Genomic DNA, 19428 nt, shown 5'->3' with positions numbered 1-19428 from the left:
CACGGTTGGTTTACTTGGTATCCACCTCGAGGTGACTAATCCAAGGATCCACACCAACACACACCCTCCACTAAATAAAACTCTCCTTTATGGTAACTACCAGGCGGAGAAGCCCTACAAGACTCAATACAAGAAGAGAGGAAAGGGAACAAAAATAAGCTTACAAGCTTACAATGAGTATAAACCCTAACCTAGCTTCTCTTCTTGGCTTGATCCGCCTCGACTTGGAGAACTTCCAAGATCCTTCAAGAACTGGCGATCCGAGCTTTGTGAGTGCTGTGGAGAATCAGAGTGAATCGGAGAAGAGATTTCGAAGGAAATGAACGCTGCGGCTTTTTCGACGCTGACGGTCGGATCCGATCGATTCGAATGTTCCCAATCGATCGGGAGGCTTTGGATCGATCCACGGATCGATCCAGAGCGCCTCTGGACCCGCTGGATCGATCCACGGATCGATCCGGTGCTTATCGCGACAGCGTCCCAATCGATCCATCGATCGATTGGAACATCTGGATCGATCCGCGGATCGATCCAAGCTCTGCTCGGAGAGGCTCGGATCGATCCACCGATCGATCGGCTCTGAATCGATCCCGATCGATCCAACAGTTTTTGCCCAATCAGTTAAGCCTCTCAACCAACATCCGGTCAACCTTGACTGTTGGTACATTATGCCTAGCATCCGGTCATTCCTTTGACCTGCTAGACTTCCCACCAAGTGTCGGTCAATCCCTTTGACCCACTTGGACTTTTCTATTCATGCCAAGTATCGGTCAATCCACTTGACCTTCTCAACACCGGATGTCCGATCATCCTTGATCCATCCGGATTTTCCTGCGGCTTCACTCACGGGACTTTCACCTAGCTTCACTCACTAGGGTTTTCCATCTGCCTAGCTTCACTCACTAGGGCTTTCACCTGGCTTCACTCACCAGGACTTTCACCTAGCTTCACTCACTAGGGTTTTCCATCCGCCTAGCTTCACTCATTAGGACTTTCCTTCTGCCTGGCTTCACTCACCAGGACTTTCACCTAGCTTCACTCACTAGGGTTTTCCATCCGCCTAGCTTCACTCACTAGGACTTTCCTTCTGCCTGACTTCGCTCACCAGGACTTCCATTCTACCTAACATCCCAGTTAGGACTTCCCTGTCAAGTATCCGGTCAACCTTGACCTACTTGACTCTTCTTCAATCAATTTCTTATTGTCAAACATCTAAACTCAAACCAAGACTCAGCTTGGTCACCCAGGTTAACCTTGACCTGAGGGATGTTGCACCAACATTAATGACCATAATCCTAAGCATCTCACGCCTTTCTATATTTTTTCCCTCAAACACAAACAAGTTATACCTTTGGTGTTTATGAGATGCTAACTGACTAAATCTATAGGTGCATGCAGTATACGGTAGGGTCTAGGCTAAGTCCATTTCGTAATAAGAGATGAATAAAGCAAATAACATATTGAAACCATATCTATTTAAAAAATGTAATAAGTTGAGTTAATGCTAGTCTAAAAGATCTAAGAGGTAGCTTCCCCTAAGTTGGAGCTCTAATCGATTTTAATCTAGCATTAACATAGTAAGCACTTGAGTCAATCACATGTATATGTTGTTTGGGTACCTAATAACATTTATTTTCTACTTGATTAACTAAGACAGATTTGGGAACCTAAGTCATTTTTTTCCCATTTCTTTTGACTAGGGTAAAGTAAGATTTTGACTTGAGTTAAACCCTTGTTGTATGCAGCCCGTCTAGTCTCAAGCATCATATTTAAATACTTAACCCAGACGTGAACTTGCTCAATGTTGACTTTAACTCACTTGGTTTTTCAAGATAGAGTTCTCTTCCTTAAGTTTTGACACTTAAGTTGAGGTTCAGCTTACGGATGGAAGAGTTGTTGCGATCCGTTCTTGGGGTGTGGTTGTGAAATGGTGAAGGAACTCTGGATTCAGTGTAGAAGAGGCGTCGTGGGTGGAAGCTGAGGCCTCCGGCTGTCTTCCATTGATGGAAAACCCCAAAACTCCATAAAGAACAGCTTACCGATGGTTTTGGTTGGCATGAGATGGAGGTGACATTGGTGAAGGTGATGAGATCCGGATGAGGGGTAGTGTCGGTGAAGAAGATGAAGATGGATTGGATCTCAAATCTGAGTGCTTCCTATAGGGATCTTGGTGTCGTGGGATGGAGAGGCGTCTGTGGAGGAAGGAAATCCTTTTTACCTCCAATTCTGACATGAAGGAGATGACATCGGTGAAGGTGATGAAATGAGGAGGCATCGGGGATGTATCACTATCGGGGGAAGCTCGTGATCGTGAGGTTGGGGGAGTGGGGGGTCCGTTAGTTGAGAGGAGTGAACTCGTTTCCTCAAGTGAAGAACCAAATCTGAATTGAATTGAACCAGATTGGGGCTTGAACCACAATGAAGGTTGCCTTGGTTCGAGTTGAAGTTGAACCACTTCTATTTCCAATTAAACCAACTCTAAACTCTAAATTGAACCATACCAAGATGAACTGACTTCTCCTTAACCTTAAGCCTTGAGTTCAATTGGTTCGATTCGTTCATCTTTAATTCCCTACTAGACAAGATTCACATTTTTAGATATAATGCCCTAAATGTAGGAAGAATTGCATTGAAGCTCAAAATAGAACCAAACTCGTAAAACATGATATGAATCAACAATTAACCATACGAGAGTATTAAAACGTCGGGTATAAGAGTCAAAGTAATGTGTCCAAATGTTAGTTATCAATCAACTAGTGAAGAATATTTTTATTTGTTGCTAAGTCTGATGTTAGAGGTGATCGATGAAGAATTCCAATTGAATCATGGGGGCTAAGGTCAACTGATTAAGAATTATAATAGAATGATGCACAATAGAAAAATTAGAGAGAATCATTGATTTGACGAAGTTGCGTGACAATTGTTCTAATATCTACAATACATTCGGTGATGATGGTGGATTCTTATTGATCTTAGCACAACAAAATGGTAAAGAGTTATGTTAGAACCCCAAGTGGTGGAGCCATGATTGTTTTGATATGTTGTCAAATGAGTTAAATTAGGCTTTGTTATTTTTGATGTATGTATCTAAGTGTGTATGGACTTAAGAGAACACAAAAGCACTCGATGGCTCAAGATCCGGTGGAGTAAGGTTGGTATGAGACACCTAAGGGATCAGAAAGGGCGAAGAGCATCAAAGACGACAAGACTTTGGCAGAAGGCAACAAGCGAGTGAGAAGGATGACACGGGAAGGGAGCCGATAGGCATATCGGCTCGGTGCTTCCGAGAATGAGAAGCTGTGGAAGAGTACTTCGGTAGACTGAGAAGGATGACACAAGGAGTGAGCATTTGATGGACGAGAAACCAGGCGCAAGGTAAGCCAGTGAGATGAGTGTTGAGTGACTTGTAATTGGACAAGAGTAGATGATGTGTGCAGACTACAAGTGCACGATTATCGTTAAGTAATAAAATATCGTCCTTTGGGACTGTTAAATCGAATACTAGTTTGAATGCAAAGTAGGTTATCTAAATGAGTTGAAATTGAGAGAATTGTGTGTGAAGGAAACAAAGTAAGAAAGCAAATGAGAATTTGTGGGAAAATTATTTTTGGAAGCAATTCTAGGACTTCGATTTCACCGCGATCATCGTTGACACCCTAAATGTAACTCACTCGTTTACCTTTGTGTTCGATATGCATGAAAATGATTTATCCTAAGTTACCCAATACTTCCTCTTGGACAATATATGTGTATCTAATGTGGTGCCTACTTTCGTGGTAGCTTTACTAAAGCGATCGCTTTCTCAGAGAGACTTCTGTTGTGATGCCTCACGATTCTCTAGGTGCTATTCCTTACTTCGTGACTTTGAATCGGGGTAGATTCATTAAGCTTCGTAATAGCCAATGGTGCCCTAGAGAGGTTTTGGACTACTTCCGTGAATGAACCCTTAAGTTCAGGATTTATAGATCGGAGAATTAAGTTTAAGTCTCGGTCCTTCCTTGCATCTCTGTGGTATGAGAACACACACTAGCGCTATAATCATATATATATACTAAAGCTGAATCATGTATCAAATATGTCATGTGATAAAAAAAGTTGAATTAATAAAAACAAGTGTCAATAATGCATCAGACTACTAACTAATCCCAAAATTAAGAAACTACTCCATGGAGATGGAGTTACAAGCCAAAGACATAATGAAATACATTCTACAACTCCTATCAAAGAGAAAAGAGAGAGAAAGCTTAGTCTTGGTGTGGGCATAGGCTTTGGAAGATCTCCAAGCTCTTCGGTGGACGAAATCCTTGTGTCTCCTTGGGAACGACTCTCTCTTAGGGTTCCTTGTCATTGAAAAACCCTTGATGGGAAGGGGAGAACCCCTTGATCCCTGAATGCTCTAAATAGATTCCCCCTTGGTCCTTTTATAACTTCCAAAGATATGAAAAATTAGTAAACTTTCTTAAAAAGTTGGGGGCACTTTCCTAAAATACAAAATTTTCTTGAAAAAAGGAGGGCACCACCAATTGACCCTAGCCTACCATGGCTGTGGTGAGCTCCACGGCTTGGCCGTAGTGGGCCCTGGAAATGGAACACGCCTGTGCCTAATGGCATAGCCAACCTGTGTCGACCACTGAAGAGCTCCTCGTCAATGTACAACAAGTAGCATGACCGTGTTAGGGGACACGACCAACTCGTGTTCGGTGCTGGAAGTCCAATTTCTGCTCCGTTGCTTGTCTAATTCCTCAAGTGATGCACAACTGTGTCAGGGGACACGACCATACCGTGCACCATGCTGGAATGCACGCTCCAAGGCTTCTTGACTCCAGTTAAACTCCAAAATCACATCCTGTCAATAAAAACGCACAAAGAGTAGTTCTTCGAATTAAAAAGATAAAAATAATGCAAAAGCGATGACAGTATGCAATATATGTTGACATAATGAATCAAATGTATGCAAAATAATACTGAAATTATTTGCATGAAACACACATCAGTAGACTCAACCTTAGGTGGAATTAGGCTTTAATTTAGGCGTAGTCGACTCGGGAGGTTCGGGGATCAATCAGGCTAGTAGTTCAGTCAACCAATGCATAATTTTATCCTTATCAGTACTACATGTTATCGCTGGAGTTGGATCAGTTGACTTGACAATGGGATTGGACTACCATAAGCTACGTGGAAGCTGATCCAGCAGCAGGGATTTGATGTAAGCGGGATCGTACGACCGTAGTGCAGGATCGGACGATCGGAGGACACGCGACAGCATATCTAGAGAAGTTATCCGAAGCTGATGTGTTATTTGGTTGATTGAAAGGATGCTATGTCATCAAAGAGATGAGTGAAGACCGTCGAGAGGATGAGATCTATCTACCACGTCATCGGTTTTCAATCAATTGAACAACCTTTCCGGTCGATTGAATGTGCCAAGTCTGCAGCTCTTTATAAGGAGGTGAGAAGTTCAGTTGCAAAACACACATCCATGAGCTTCGATTACATTCAAAGTGTTCTTTTTCTTCTCTCTTATATAGTACTCAAAAGCTGTAAGAGGCTACTCCACCTTTAACACCGAAGAGGAGAAGGATAGTGAACAAATGTTTCCTATGCTTAGGCCTTGAACATAACAATCTGGGGGTTATGAACCAAATAAATAACTGAGTCCATTATGTTTATATTCATGCTTATTTTGATTAACTTATATGTGGGTCCTTGCTAACCAGTTAGCAAGAGAAAAGATCATTTTAATTGCAGATACATTATTTACCCCTTCTCTCTAACGATTCGAACCGATTTCGCTGCACTAACAAGTTGAAGATGAAAGGGGCGAGGGGAGCATTTAAAGGATAACGTTCCTAAGATAATTTACTGCCTTGTTGTGCACTCATATTTGAATTTCGATTGTACTCATTTATAAGGTTTCTTCACCTCTTGTTAGAAGGAGAAAATCTAGTGGTGCATTTTGGATAGACTCACCAATGAGTTATAGGTCGTAGAGTAGGAATGAGGATTCTGAACTATTGTAAATTCAAGTATTAGTGTGTTTGTTCTTGTTTATTTTATTTCGGGTGCATATTGTGTTTAAATTAACCTTGCTAAGTTTTTAACAAGAATTTTTAAGTGGTAATTGTAGAAACATTCGCTATTAATCCCTTCTAGCTTGCCCAACATCCATTGCATCGGTCCTAATAGAATTTCTTATCTTGCATCATCAATATAAGAGGACTGATTCCCTTCATACATTATTAAATAAGAATGATAACTGTAAGCATGTGGATGCTTAGGATTCTCTCTAAGTGTGATAACTAAAACAAATATGTAGTAACATTTGTCCATGGAAGATCCAAGATAAATCAGAAACAACACAACTAAACAACTAAAAAGTTTAAAGAAGAGACTTTCGTCAAGTTCATACCGGACCAAAGAATGCCCATGGGAAACTCACCAAGGTTGAGTCAACGCAAGACTTGAGATCTGATAAGACTACTCTTGAGGTACTCAACTTACCATACAATCATTGATGATTATGCCTCAAACATGAGCACAACACAAGGTCCAATTATTCTTAGCCTCAATTACTTTGATGATTGATATCTCTCTCTCATTGATGCACATACAGTTCACACTTTATCTATTGCTACAAGTTCACCTTAAGGGCGTGTTTTGTTCAGGGTTATTGTTGATAACCTTGGTTATCTATCCAAGGTTATCAACAAAAACTTTATTTGGTTTAAGTAATGAGTGATCCCCGAGCAATGACTCATGCCTGACACGTTAGCAAATGGGGCATGTGGCTCGGAATCAGAATACCTTGGAAGTGTAAGGTTTTCCATGATTCTAGGGTTAACAACAAAATTTTCGCAAAATTACCTTCTATCGGTGGTGGGCTTCCTTTTCATGGGATTGGAGTTGTGGCAACGATTAGCAAGAGTTGATTCGGGTCAGCGCCGACAGTGAGGCTGAGAAGAAGTCGAAGATGGTGAAATTTCTGAAGTCTAACAAGGCCGTCATCATCTTGCATGACTTCTTCGTCATGCAGAAGGCCATGATCATTCGAGCCTTCGATGGCGACACTCGGGAGCGGCCCTATGGCCGCTGCCTGGTGGCCGACAACGCCAAGTACCCCAAAAAGTTCATCCACAAGGACTTTGCAAAGAAGAAAGCCAAGAAGTCGCGGGTGAAGCCGTTCCTGAAGCTGGTGAACTACAACCACATCATGCCCACCCACTACACCCTCAACGTGGATCTGAAGGACATTGTCACCCTCGACGTACTCCAGACTCGGGACAAGAAGGTCGCTGCTTCCAAGGAGGTGAAGGCCCACTTCGAGGAGCGATTCAAGACCGGAAAGAACAAATGGTTCTTCACCAAGCTTAGGTTTTAATCTAAACAACGCCTTTTGCTCCTATTTGTGTCTCCAATTTATGATTTGTACCTTGTTGTTCAATCCATTGAGGTTTCTGATTGTGGATGATTTGTGTCTCCGATTGAGGTTTTATCCATTTATGTTAAACTAGGTTAGCGTTTCTAGAGTCGACATTTAATTCCTTAGTGTTTGCTTCCCCAACTACTCATTGAGGGTCGCGTAGCAAGGAGTGGCGACGGGGATCGCCATGTGCTTGATGAAGAGCTCGAAGAAGAGAAGAAAGTAAAGGGAGAAAATGAGGAGGAATGGTATGATGAGAGATAGTGAGATGTAATCTCCTTTGCCCACATTCGCCTCCCGTTGTTGGCATCGACATTGTCCTTTTCGGAGGGGATCAATAGCGAGCGACAATGGGTGAGGGGATCCCCACGATTTAGAGACAGCAAGCCGCTCTTGTAGCTGCACGAGATGCGGCGATTGCGACCGTCACCGCCGCAATCTCTCCTATCAGAGATCTCTGTGGCCTATGTTGATCTCCAAGAAAATGCGAACCAAAGTGGCACCGAAGGTGGAATACCAAGGATAATATAGTAAATATTAAACTAGGTTATACACTAAAACTTTTAAACCTAAAATTGAATTAAACATATATTTTATTTCCTATAACCTTGGGTATGCGATTTCTTGATACTCATATAATCAAGGTTTTACATGATAACTTGAATAAACGCACCCTAAGGTCATGCTAATGGAAGCACTCTTGCTTTGTCTTAACCTATCTTTGATAACTAATGTTTTTGTTTCACTCTAAAGTCTATCTTGACATTATGATCTCACAGTGGATCATAGTAGCTTGATTCTTAGGACAAATCACATAAGTTATGCATTTAACTCACAATTGCTTACATTAGAACTTGGCACAAATCTTTTTCTCTTCAATTTTTTATTCCTTGCAATTGTATACAAATTTATAGTAGTCTCTCCACAATATGTTTCGCAATTTCACCCTAGGAATGCGATAAAGATTTAAAATTAATTCACATACCTCATACACAATGCACAATTAAGGTGTGTCTCACCAACAAGCTTGTTTGCGTAAATAGGAATCACAATCTCACATTCTTCTCACCTACATTGAATTCATATTTCGGAGCATAAGTCCCCTTCGAACCTTGGCACAATGGTATAGTTGTTGCTTTGTGACCAAAAGGTCATGGGTTCGAATCCTGGAAACAACCTCTTGCAAAAAGTAGGATAAGGCTGCGTACAATGGATTCTTCCCCGGGACCCTCCCCGGGACCCCGCATAGCGGGAGCTTCATGCTGGGTTGCCCTTTTTTTTTTTTTAAGTCCCCTTCGAACAATCATGATGATCGCTAACATAACAATGCAACTTAACTTAATATTTTTCTCCCCATTGTGTTATGGCACATAGCATTTTTGTCGGAGATACTCCATTCCCTTGTGCTTGCTCATCATACTCATCTTCAACATCTTTGCGTTTTCTTTTACAATATGAATTCAATTTTGTGATAATGCAAAGTTGAGGTCCTACAATTTTCTGAAAATTGTATTATTTAAAAACTATCAAATACATGGGAACCTAACTTTTTATTATATGTATGGATTCATACTTATTCTTCATGATAAACTTTTCTAATAAAAAATCCTAAACTAAACATACTTTTACGAGATAATATTTTCCACTCTCTCTCAAGACAGTGAAAATGTTGATCATTTCCAGCTTGGATATTATACTTTGAAACATTGAGCTACTTAACCTTTTAGTAAGTATATCTGTAAGTTGTCTATATGTTGATACATAAGGGGTACAAATCAATCCTCTCTCTAGTTTGTCCTTGATGAAATGTTCAATAATGTCTATCAATTTCAATTTGCTTCATTTGATTATGATGTACTGGATTGTGAGCTATGCTAATTGCAAACTTGTTATCACAATAAAGTCTTATTTACCTTCCCACTTTAAGCTATTGCTTGAAGTTTTGTTCTGCCAATAGATCACGCCACCATATTTTGATTTATGCTACTCTTTATGACGAGGTTACCTACCATAAAAAGGTGCAATATCCTGTGGTTAACCTCCTGTCAACCACTAACTCAACATAATCATCATCCGTATGTCTCTAGCACCAAACCTCCATTTCTTTTAAACTGAATACACGATTTCGTAGTCTGTTTTTGAGTTAGCGTGATACTCGGTGAGCTACTTGCAGATGAACATTTTAGAGTTATGCGTGAATCGACTAATTACATTTGCTGTATATGCTCGTTAGGAGATAAATAAAATTTTCAACCTGATGTTGATACATTCTTTTATTTACTGTGATATCTTTCTTTGTTATTTCAAGTCTGAGATTTAGATTTATTGGAATACTTACTAGCTTGCATGTTGTCTTGCCTCTTCCTTTAACGAGATTTGATGCATATTTATGTTAGGAGATGTAAATGTCTTGTTTAGAGTGAGCCACTACAATCCTAAAAAAGTATTTCGACCTTCCTAATATTTTGATTTCTTACTCTTTTGTTAAACACTTGCAAAAAGGTGTTTAATAAGTAATGTATAATCTCGTTGGCTTTGCCTATATCCCATACATTTCAATCATAACTTTGGCAAATATACCAGACCATGTTCGCGGTGATTGCTTTAGTCCTTATAAGGTTTTTTATTTTCAATTTACATACAACATGAGCATTCAAATTATTTTCATATCATGGAGGAACCTACATATAAATTTCTCTCTTGTTCTCCATGCAAAAATTTATTCTTGACATCAAACTATTATAATTCCAACTATAATTAGTTGCCAATGTTGGTAGAATTATGAAAGAATTCATTTTTTCAACTGCAGTAAAAATATATAGATAATCAATCCCATCAGTTTGAGTATATCCCTTGTCTACTAGTCATATTTCATAACTCTATTGATCCATCTGCTCTATATTTCATTGTATAGATTCATTTACACTCCACAGGTTTCTTTCCTTTTAGCAACTTTATCAACCGTGTTTTATTCTTCTCTAATACCTTCATTTCTTTATTCATGATTTATTTCCATTCCTCATTGGAAAATGCCTCAAATAGGTTTCTTTCCTTTTAGCAACTTTATCAACCGTGTTTTATTCTTCTCTAATACCTTCATTTCTTTATTCATGATTTATTTCCATTCCTCATTGGAAAATGCCTCCAATAAGGTGGTAGGAATGACAATGGTGTTATGTTATCAAGAAGTCTTGTGAAAACTGTTGAAAAGATACAAAGTTTTCAATAAGATATAAAGGTTGTTTTGTGCACTAGTTCATTTTCTAATAGAATGGGAAGATTTAGATCCGCATCACCTACTTGAGATTTAATTTCATCTTGTAATGAAGAGTTAGAAATTGTTACCTCATTCTCATATTTGGGTTAGAATCCTAGACATGCATTAGTTCAGGGACAATCATCTTCTCCCTCGAGTATTCCCTTTGAGTACGCTTTGTCAAGTCTCACATTCTTAATGATAGACTTGGAATTTTCATATATAGATTTATACACAAGTGCATAGATAGGATGTGCCTAAGCACAGGAAATAGGATTTGACATAAATTAGACACAGGATTTGAAATGGACTCAGATACTCACTTAGGCACAAGTCGAATAAGAAATCCCATCCTTATCTTCTAGTTTAAAATCCTCTTGAAGATAAGGTGTCGTGAAGTAAGACATTTATTCATTGAAAGTAACGGCCACTAGCACATAGAATTTCTTTAATGGAGGATGATAACACTTGTACCCTTTTGAAGAATAACTTACAATATACATTTTAACATCCTTAGGTCTAGCTTTCCTCTTTTTTGATTGCACACATAAACAATGACATACCCAAATATCCTAGGGACAAGATTATTTGTGGTGTGTATGTTTGGAGAGAATGTTAAGAGTGTTTCCTTTAGACTCTTAAACTCCAAGATTTTAGAAAGCAAATGATTTGTAAGATAAACGACCATAAGAACTACTTCTCCCAAAAGGATTTAGGCATAGTTTTCTGGAATAAAAGGACCCGGGTTGATTGTAGGAGATGACCATTCTTTCTTACTGCAACTTTATTTTAATGTGGTGTATTGATACAAAGATGAGTCATGTACTATCTTTTTTAAAATAAGGAGTTAAGACGTATTAAAATAATCTCTAGAGCATTATTTGTTCTAAAGACCACATGATTTTTAATCACGGAGCAAAAAATTGGGAAGACTCATTAACATTAGATTTCTATTTAAGTAAAAAATCCTAGTAGCACAAGTACAATCATCAATGAATGTCACAAACCATTTTGCTCTAGAAACATTAGTAGTGGGACCCCAAATAACACTCTGAATGAGATAGAAGAGAAAAGAGCTTCTTGTATTACTTAATAGAAAAGACATGTATGTTTAGCAAGTTCATATGCTTCACAATTGAAACTCTCAACATCAAAACTTTGCAATAAAGATGGAAACAAAATTTGAACGATTCTAAATGATAGATGTCTAACTCGATGATGGTGAAGCCAAATCTTATCATTATTAACTGAATAAAATTCTGAAACTAAAGTGGAAGTAAGTTGTCTTTGATAATGTTTGATTGACCCAATGCTTCGAGATAGTAGAACCTATCCCTTTCTTTAGTTTGTCCAATCATCTTTCCCGAATCCTTATCTTGAAATACATAATAAGTATGATAAAAAAATCGCATTGCAATATAATTCTTTGCTAAGCTTTTGAATAAAGATAAAGTTTGAGGATAATATAGGGATATTAAGAACACTAATCAAGGTTAATGATGCACTTATTTTAAGATCTCCTGCACCTCCTAGCTATATTTGTTAAAGAACCATTAGTTGTGGATTTTTTTAATTGAAAAAAGCTTTTGCTTAGTGGAACATATAATCGGTAGCTCTTGAATTCATGATCCAAGGGTTGAAAAAGTTGTATTCAAGTCATTTAATCTAATGGAGGACGGAAACATACATGAGTACACTAATAAATAAGTACATAAAAGCTTGTCAAGGTTACAAATAAGAGATCTTCGCTTCTGAACCTCTTCTTGGTTGAATCCATTTGACTCCTTTGGTGTTGTTTTATTTTGTCGTATATTCGTCATATGTGTCCCTACTCTTGGCTAGGAGGCTTTCCATGAAGCTTCTAACCATGGATTAAAATTTTGTGTTGAATCGGTCAAAACAGGCAAAACATTTCATTCTGCTTGTTGACTGACATTGGCACGAATCGGCACCAGGCCTCGAGTAGTGCTGGTGGGTCATGCGACCCTTGCAGCCGTGCTGTAACGACCAGGCCCTCGGCCCTTTGGGCGGCCGCTCACTTGGCTACCAGGATTCATAAACTCTAGTATTATCCTGGAGGTCTAGAGTTCGAATCCTGGGGAAGGCAAAAATCCACTGGCCAGGGGTGGAAAGACCTTGTGAGTAACGGCACACGCCCGATGGACGTTGGTCGACGACATAAGGGGTCGCCAGTTGGGCGCGAGGACCGCCGAGGGCCGAGGCGGCCGGTCGTTATAATAAAGCGCCTTTTGTTATTGACCCGACCCCCCCTAGGCCCATTGGTAACCTGCGGTCCTGAAGCGGCGGCAATGGCGACCTCTTATGTGGTCGGCGACCCCGTCTTGGTTACTCGATGGTCTTCCACCCCTGCGGTGGATTTTGCCTTCCCAGTTGAACTCTGGGCCTCATTAAGTACTGGTTTATGAATCCTCGTGGCAGTGGCGTTGGCTGCCGGATTCATAATCATGTACTCTTGGAGTTAGAGTTGAATCTGAGGGAAATCGCGGCGGTGGAAAGACCTTGTGAGAGTACGCTTGAGGGTCGTCGGTTGACGACGTAAGGTCGCCGATTGGGCCGAACCGCCAGTTGGACGCCCGAGGGTCGGTCGTTCTGATAAAGGCGCCTTTTTATGGCCCGACCCCTCGACTGGGGCGGTGGCGACCTTATGTCGTCGCCGGCGACCCTCGAGCGTGTACTCACCAGTCTTCCACAGCGATGGTTTGCCTTCGGATTGAATTCTAAACCTCGGGATAAGTAATAGAGTTTATGAATCTGGCTCACTGTATCGAGATTCGTAAACTCATTACTTATCACGGAGTTTAGAGTTCGAATCACGGGAAGGCAAAATCAGCGGGGTGGAAAGACCTTGTGAGTAGCAGCCTTGGGGTCGTCGGTTGACGCGGATGGCGCCAAGGGGCCGCCAAGGGGCCGCCAGTTGGGCCGCCCAAGGGGTCGAGGGGCCAGGTCGTTACAATAAAAAGGCGCTCACTTGGTTACCAGGATTTATAAACTTTAGTACTTATCCTGGAGGTCTAGAGTTCGAATCCTGGGGAAGGCAAAAATCCACTGGCCAGGGGTGGAAAGACCTTGTAAGTAACGACACACGCCCGAGGGTCGTCGGTTGATGACATAAGGGGTCGCAAGTTGGGCCGCCATTGTGGCCGCCCAAGGGACCGCCAAGGGGCCGCCAAATGGGCCTCCAGTTGGGCCGCCCAAGGGGTCGGGTCGTTACACGTGCTATAGGGGTTATACGACCCTTGTGGCCCGCCGGAGGGGCCGCGAGACCACGAGGCTTGCCGGAGGGGCTACACGATCCTGCGGCCACACCGGAGGGGTCCCGTGATCACCTTGGCCTCGTCGGAGTGGTCGCACGACCATCTTGGCCTCTCCGGAGGGGCCGTGTGACCATGCGGCCTCACCGGAGGGGTCGCGCGATCCTCGTGGCCGCACAGGAGGGGATGTGTGACCCCGTGGCAATGCCGGAGATGACGCGCGACCCTAGCTTCCGTGTCTCTGGGCTAGTGAGAAAGGGTGTTTTTAATTAAATCTGAGAATTTACGTTGATTATTTCAATCAACTCCTAGTTATGATAAGGATAATCAAAGAGACTTAATTAAACCCTAATAAAATTACCTAATTGATTATATTTTATTTATTTTAATTCTAAAAATATATAATACAATTTATTTATTTATTTATCATCATATTTTTGTTCTTTTTTTAAAAAATTATTTTATATTTGTTAAATATTTTATTTTTAGTTATTATATTTTATATTTGAAAATACCGTGGAGGAGTCGCGTGACTCTTGTTGTCGCGAAGAAGTCACATGAGCGGGTTAGAGGGTTTTAATTAAAATTTAAGTTGATTATCTTAATCAACTCCTAACTATGATATGGATAATCTAAAAAGTCTTAATTAAACCCTAATAAAATTATCTGATTATCTATATATTTTATTTATTTTAATTTTAAAAATATATAATAATTTATTTATATTCATTTTTTTCTTTTTTTTTTCAAATTATTTTTTTATTTTTTAAATGCTTTATTTTTAGTTATTATATTTTATATTTAAAAATACCGCGGAGGAGTCGCGCAACTCCTACGGTCGCGGAGGGGTTGCATGAGCTGGTCATGGAGTTTTAATTAAAATTTAAGTTGATTATCTTAATCAATTCCTAACCATAATAGAAATAATCTAAAAAGTTTTAATTAAATCCTAATAAAATTATCTAGTTAACTATATATTTTATTTATTTTAATTCTAAAAATATATAATAAATTATTTATTTATTTATCTCTATATTTTTATTTTTAAAAATTTTTTATATAATTTTTATTTTTTAAATATATATGTTAAATATTTTATTTTTTTAAAAATATATATGTTAAATATTTTATTTTTAGTTAATGTATTTTATATTTGAAAAATATTGGCACAATATGATACACTATCAAAACTATTTTGTTCCCATCATAAATTGATACGGTTCGAGATTTTAAACCATGCTTTAAACACCATTTACAAATATGATGTGTATTTTTACAATAGTTGCACAATAAATTATTACAATCACAAGCTTTGATTGTGTTGTAGCCATTGCAAGTTATGACAGTTTTATAAGTCAAAACTTGCAGAAAAATGAGAAGGAAAATCAGCAATGAAGGCCATGCAATAAGGAAAAACGAGCAATGAAGGCCAAGCAATGAGGAAAAGTGAAGGCTAGTAACTAGGAAAAATTGGCAATGAAGGCCAATCAATTGCAAAAATTCTTGCTACGAAGGCTAGTACAAGAAGTATTTTGTTATGTCCCAAAAAGTGGAGAAGAGAGAGGTCGGATGCTTACTTGATGGCAAAAAGGCGAATACGCTCGCCCCCAGCGCCCCCGCCAACCCGTCCCAGGGTCAACACGGAGGAGGTAATTCACGGGCGGCTACTAGCCTTTGGAATAATGACTAGCACATAAGGGAGACATTTATCTTGGCTTTGCTAAGATTCGAAACCCAGACCTCATGATGACAATACCTCATGTGCTAGCCATTAGATCCATCCGAGGGGACTTGAGGTCAGATGCTTACTTGCAAAGATAGCAGGTAGTGTTGATCAACAAGGTAAGAGAATGAGGCTAGGCCACTAGGGTTAGAAGTCTTCAATGGCTGCAACAAGAGCGATGACTAGGATTTAGAGTGATGTCTAGGGTTTGAAGAGAGATAGGGTTTGATTTGATACCATATTGGAAATTGGAAATTATATTATTTAAAAAATTGTCAAATACATGAAATGCTAACTTCTATTTATGGATGACTTACTTCATAATTAACTTTTCTAACAAAATATCCTAAAAATTCTAATAGACTTTTTAAAACTAAAGAGACTTTTACAAAATCATGTTTTTTTTAACAAAATGAGTACACTTTTATTCTTCGTCATGCACTTTTCATTAGTTTCTTTTGGTCACCTGCTCTCATCATTGTTGAATATTATAACCATTACATATCTGAATTGGTTTCTGGATTCACCTCCAGCAATACATTGTTGTCTATCTTGGACATCTTTCTTTATTATTATTGAACAGATGTGTCATGATTATTTTAAGATTATCCCACTTTTTTTTCTCATCTCCTTAATTCAACAGGTCATATACCGTGATTTCAAAGCTTCAAATGTTCTATTAGATGAGGAATTTAGACCAAAGCTTTCAGATTTTGGCTTAGCAAGAGAAGGACCATCAGATAACCGCACTCATGTAACTACAGCGGTATGCCCTGAATCAAAGTTACCTGTTTCATGATCATGAGATCACAAATCACAATTTATCTTTGTTTTATGTAGCTTGCTTTACCTGATCTCCATATGAATATGAAACTTAATGTGTTTATACCCTTTTAAAAAATAAACATGTTCCATGACTTGCATAGTGGATTGGGGATTGAATACTATGGAAACTACTTTTATATGACAAACTACTTTTGTCATGTGGAATTCAAGCACATATCCTCCAGATTGTCTTATGGCAAGCGGAAGTCATCAGAATGAATTTGTGCAAACCCTTAAAAAGACGTAAAAGCTTTTGCAGAAAAGAAATTGAGCACAAAGGATAAATAACTTTTTCTCTTACAAATTTTCTACATCGTCTGATATTTAATTCCCTACAAGTAGAATAGTGTACTGGCTTATTTATTTATTTATTTATTTTGTGGTGATCAGGTGATGGGTACCCACGGTTATGCTGCTCCAGACTATGTAGAGACTGGCCATCTCACAACGAAAAGTGATGTTTGGAGTTTTGGAGTTGTTCTGTATGAGATCCTTACAGGCAGGCGTGCGATGGAGAGAAATCGTCCAAGAAATCAGCAGAAACTATTGGACTGGGTGAAGCAATTTCCTTCTCAGAGTGGGAAGTTCAGCATGATGATTGACCCCAGACTTGAGAACAAATACTCACTTTTGGCTGCTAGAGAAGTTGCTGTGCTGGCTGATTTGTGCCTGTCAAAGTTTGCTAGAGAACGCCCAAAGATGAGCGAGGTAGTTGAAAGCTTAAAACAAGCAATGCAGTACAAGGACTTGGATGGTCAGGTGGGTGCTGTTGAAGTGACTCCTAGCGTGGACTTAAATGACAATACTGAGCAAGAATCTGGCGTAGCATCGGCGAGAAGACGAATGCTTCATCTGGAAAATCTGGGGAAGAATATTGGTGGGAGAAAATTTGTGCTAATGAAGGCTAGAAATCAAACATGAGGGCCGGTGTGCTATATTAAGTCATCTACACTGTAGATACACTTTAGGGGTTATAGTTTTGAATATATAATAAGGGAGTAACATGGAAATCTTTTATGTCTTGGTATCGACTGGAAGATGATTGCTATGCTTGGCTGTGCTGAGGAGAATGAAAATATTTTTGCCATGGAGGATTTCTAGGTCGATAGCTTAGCTTATCGTGTTTTGGATGTCAGATGGAGGTTCTTTTCTACCACTGTAGATAACGTTGGCTGCAAAAGAAGTTCTGGGTGAAGTATCGAGGGATTAGTTTAACAAAGTTCTTTGTGCAACTTTTTTTCCGAAATTTGAAAGAATGCATGAGCTTTGCTTATTTAATGAAGGCTGCAATGGGTTAATAGTGTGGTTCTTCAAATGAAGACACTTATACTTCTAGTGGTTAAGTCACTGCAGGAAAAATATGATTTAGTGATGCTTTATTTTTATTTTGTTAAAATTGATAATGAACATGAAACGGTACACTTAATAAACATCATCAGAGCATTGATATGAGTTAACATTTTTGACAATGCTTTATTTTATTTTTTAAAATTGATGTTTTATTTTATTTTATTTTTTTAAATTGATGTTGAAAAGAAATGGTACACTTAATAAACATCATGAGAGCATTGACGTGAGTTGTTAATATTTTTGACAATGCTTTAAATGTCACTATAAAGTACACATTGCATTGTCAAACTAGTGATGTAATGTTGTCAAACTAGATTTTTTTTTAAAAAATAAACATTAATTTTAAAAACAAATTTTAGTGTTTTTAGATGTAAAATTATTAATTAAAATTTTATATTTAAATTTTGATAATATCTTTTAATTAATAAAATTCTTAAATTATTTAATTTTTATTGTTAAATTATATAAGATTTTATTAATTTTAATACTAACTCAAGGAGAAGGAGAAGGAGAAGGAGAAGAGAATATTAATTTTAATTTATTATTTTTTTATAACATAAATTAAAAAAATATCACTTCTAGATTCTCTTCTCATTTTTAATATAAAATTTAGATTTTACACTTAATATATTAAATCTTATAATATTTCACATTACTCTAGATAAGAAGTGGTTTGATACCTATAGGATAGTGAATTCTGGTTCAATATTTATAGAAAACGATATATCTTGCAAAGTCATTGGCATAGGGAACACCAGAATCAAGATGTTTGATGGTGTGATCAGAACTTTATGTGATGTCAGACACATATTAGATCTAAGGAAGAATTTAATCTCACTTGACATACCAGATGATATTGGTTGTAATTACAAACAAGAGAGCTCTAATGATAATGAAAGGACAAAAATTAGTAAAGAATATTTACAAGTTAATAGGGGTTAAAATTGTAGGTGGAGTCGCATAGATGGAGCTGTAGTGCCTAAAAATCATTCATGCATAATTAGGGTAGGTTAAAAATGTATTTTTCTATTGGGTTGTTATCAAATATTATTAGCATTGTTATTATTATGAAAAGTATAATTATTTATTTATTAAATGTTATTAGCAATAATGATTCTAATATATTTATCTTTATAAAAGAAAAGATATATATATCCTTTCCCAATTAAATTTGTATAAGATAAATATGACATTCGGATTTCTCTATAAAATCACAAATAAATCTTTTTACAAATTAGGATGTCAATTATCTTTTTCCCAATTATCTTTTTACACGGAAATTTTATCCTATGGCACGCATCCGTGCGATTTGGTACAGTGCGCGTTAAAATTCGTGCTGAATCGATCCACTGATCGATCTAATGTGCCTGAATCGATCTAGCATGGTTGAATCGATCAGTGAATCGATTTAGCCCGTTTGCACGTTAAAATTCATGCTAGATCGATCGATCCAGTGACAGATCCATCGCACCGATCCGCATGGATGCGTGCCGCAAGATATCTTTTCTCTCTCTCTCTATATATATATGTTACGTAGTAAATTTATTTAAGGTATAAATTAAAAATATTTATTTATGATTTT

At 38.3% G+C, this 19428-nt stretch overlaps 2 protein-coding genes across 4 annotated transcripts in view; both read left to right on the top strand.

The window, feature by feature from the left end:
• The window catches only part of LOC122038402 (probable serine/threonine-protein kinase PBL19), a 29363-nt gene extending 11415 nt beyond the window's left edge, over window positions 1–17948 (top strand). For all 3 annotated transcript variants that reach the window (XM_042598140.1, XM_042598138.1, XM_042598139.1), the window contains exons 4-5: window positions 16315–16437; window positions 16887–17948. In XM_042598140.1, coding sequence (XP_042454074.1) covers window positions 16315–16437; window positions 16887–17417 — 654 coding nt within the window. In that variant the 3' untranslated portion in view covers window positions 17418–17948. The remainder of the gene's footprint in view (window positions 1–16314; window positions 16438–16886) is intronic.
• On the top strand, window positions 6899–7407 carry LOC122038403 (60S ribosomal protein L27-3-like). Its single transcript, XM_042598141.1, has one exon. It carries the CDS (start codon window positions 6971–6973, stop codon window positions 7376–7378), a length of 408 nt encoding a protein of 135 aa, XP_042454075.1. The 5' UTR covers window positions 6899–6970; the 3' UTR covers window positions 7379–7407.
• Window positions 17949–19428: the final 1480 nt, after the last annotated feature.

Source organism: Zingiber officinale, chromosome 1A (assembly GCF_018446385.1).
Source record: "Zingiber officinale cultivar Zhangliang chromosome 1A, Zo_v1.1, whole genome shotgun sequence".
Classification (NCBI taxonomy): Eukaryota; Viridiplantae; Streptophyta; class Magnoliopsida; order Zingiberales; family Zingiberaceae; genus Zingiber; species Zingiber officinale.
This window is presented reverse-complemented; position numbering and strand designations above follow the sequence as displayed.

Bases quoted from the DNA above. Each gene is read 5' to 3' on its own strand.
- LOC122038403 (XM_042598141.1), top strand. From the start codon at position 6,971: ATGGTGAAATTTCTGAAGTCTAACAAGGCCGTCATCATCTTGCATGAC.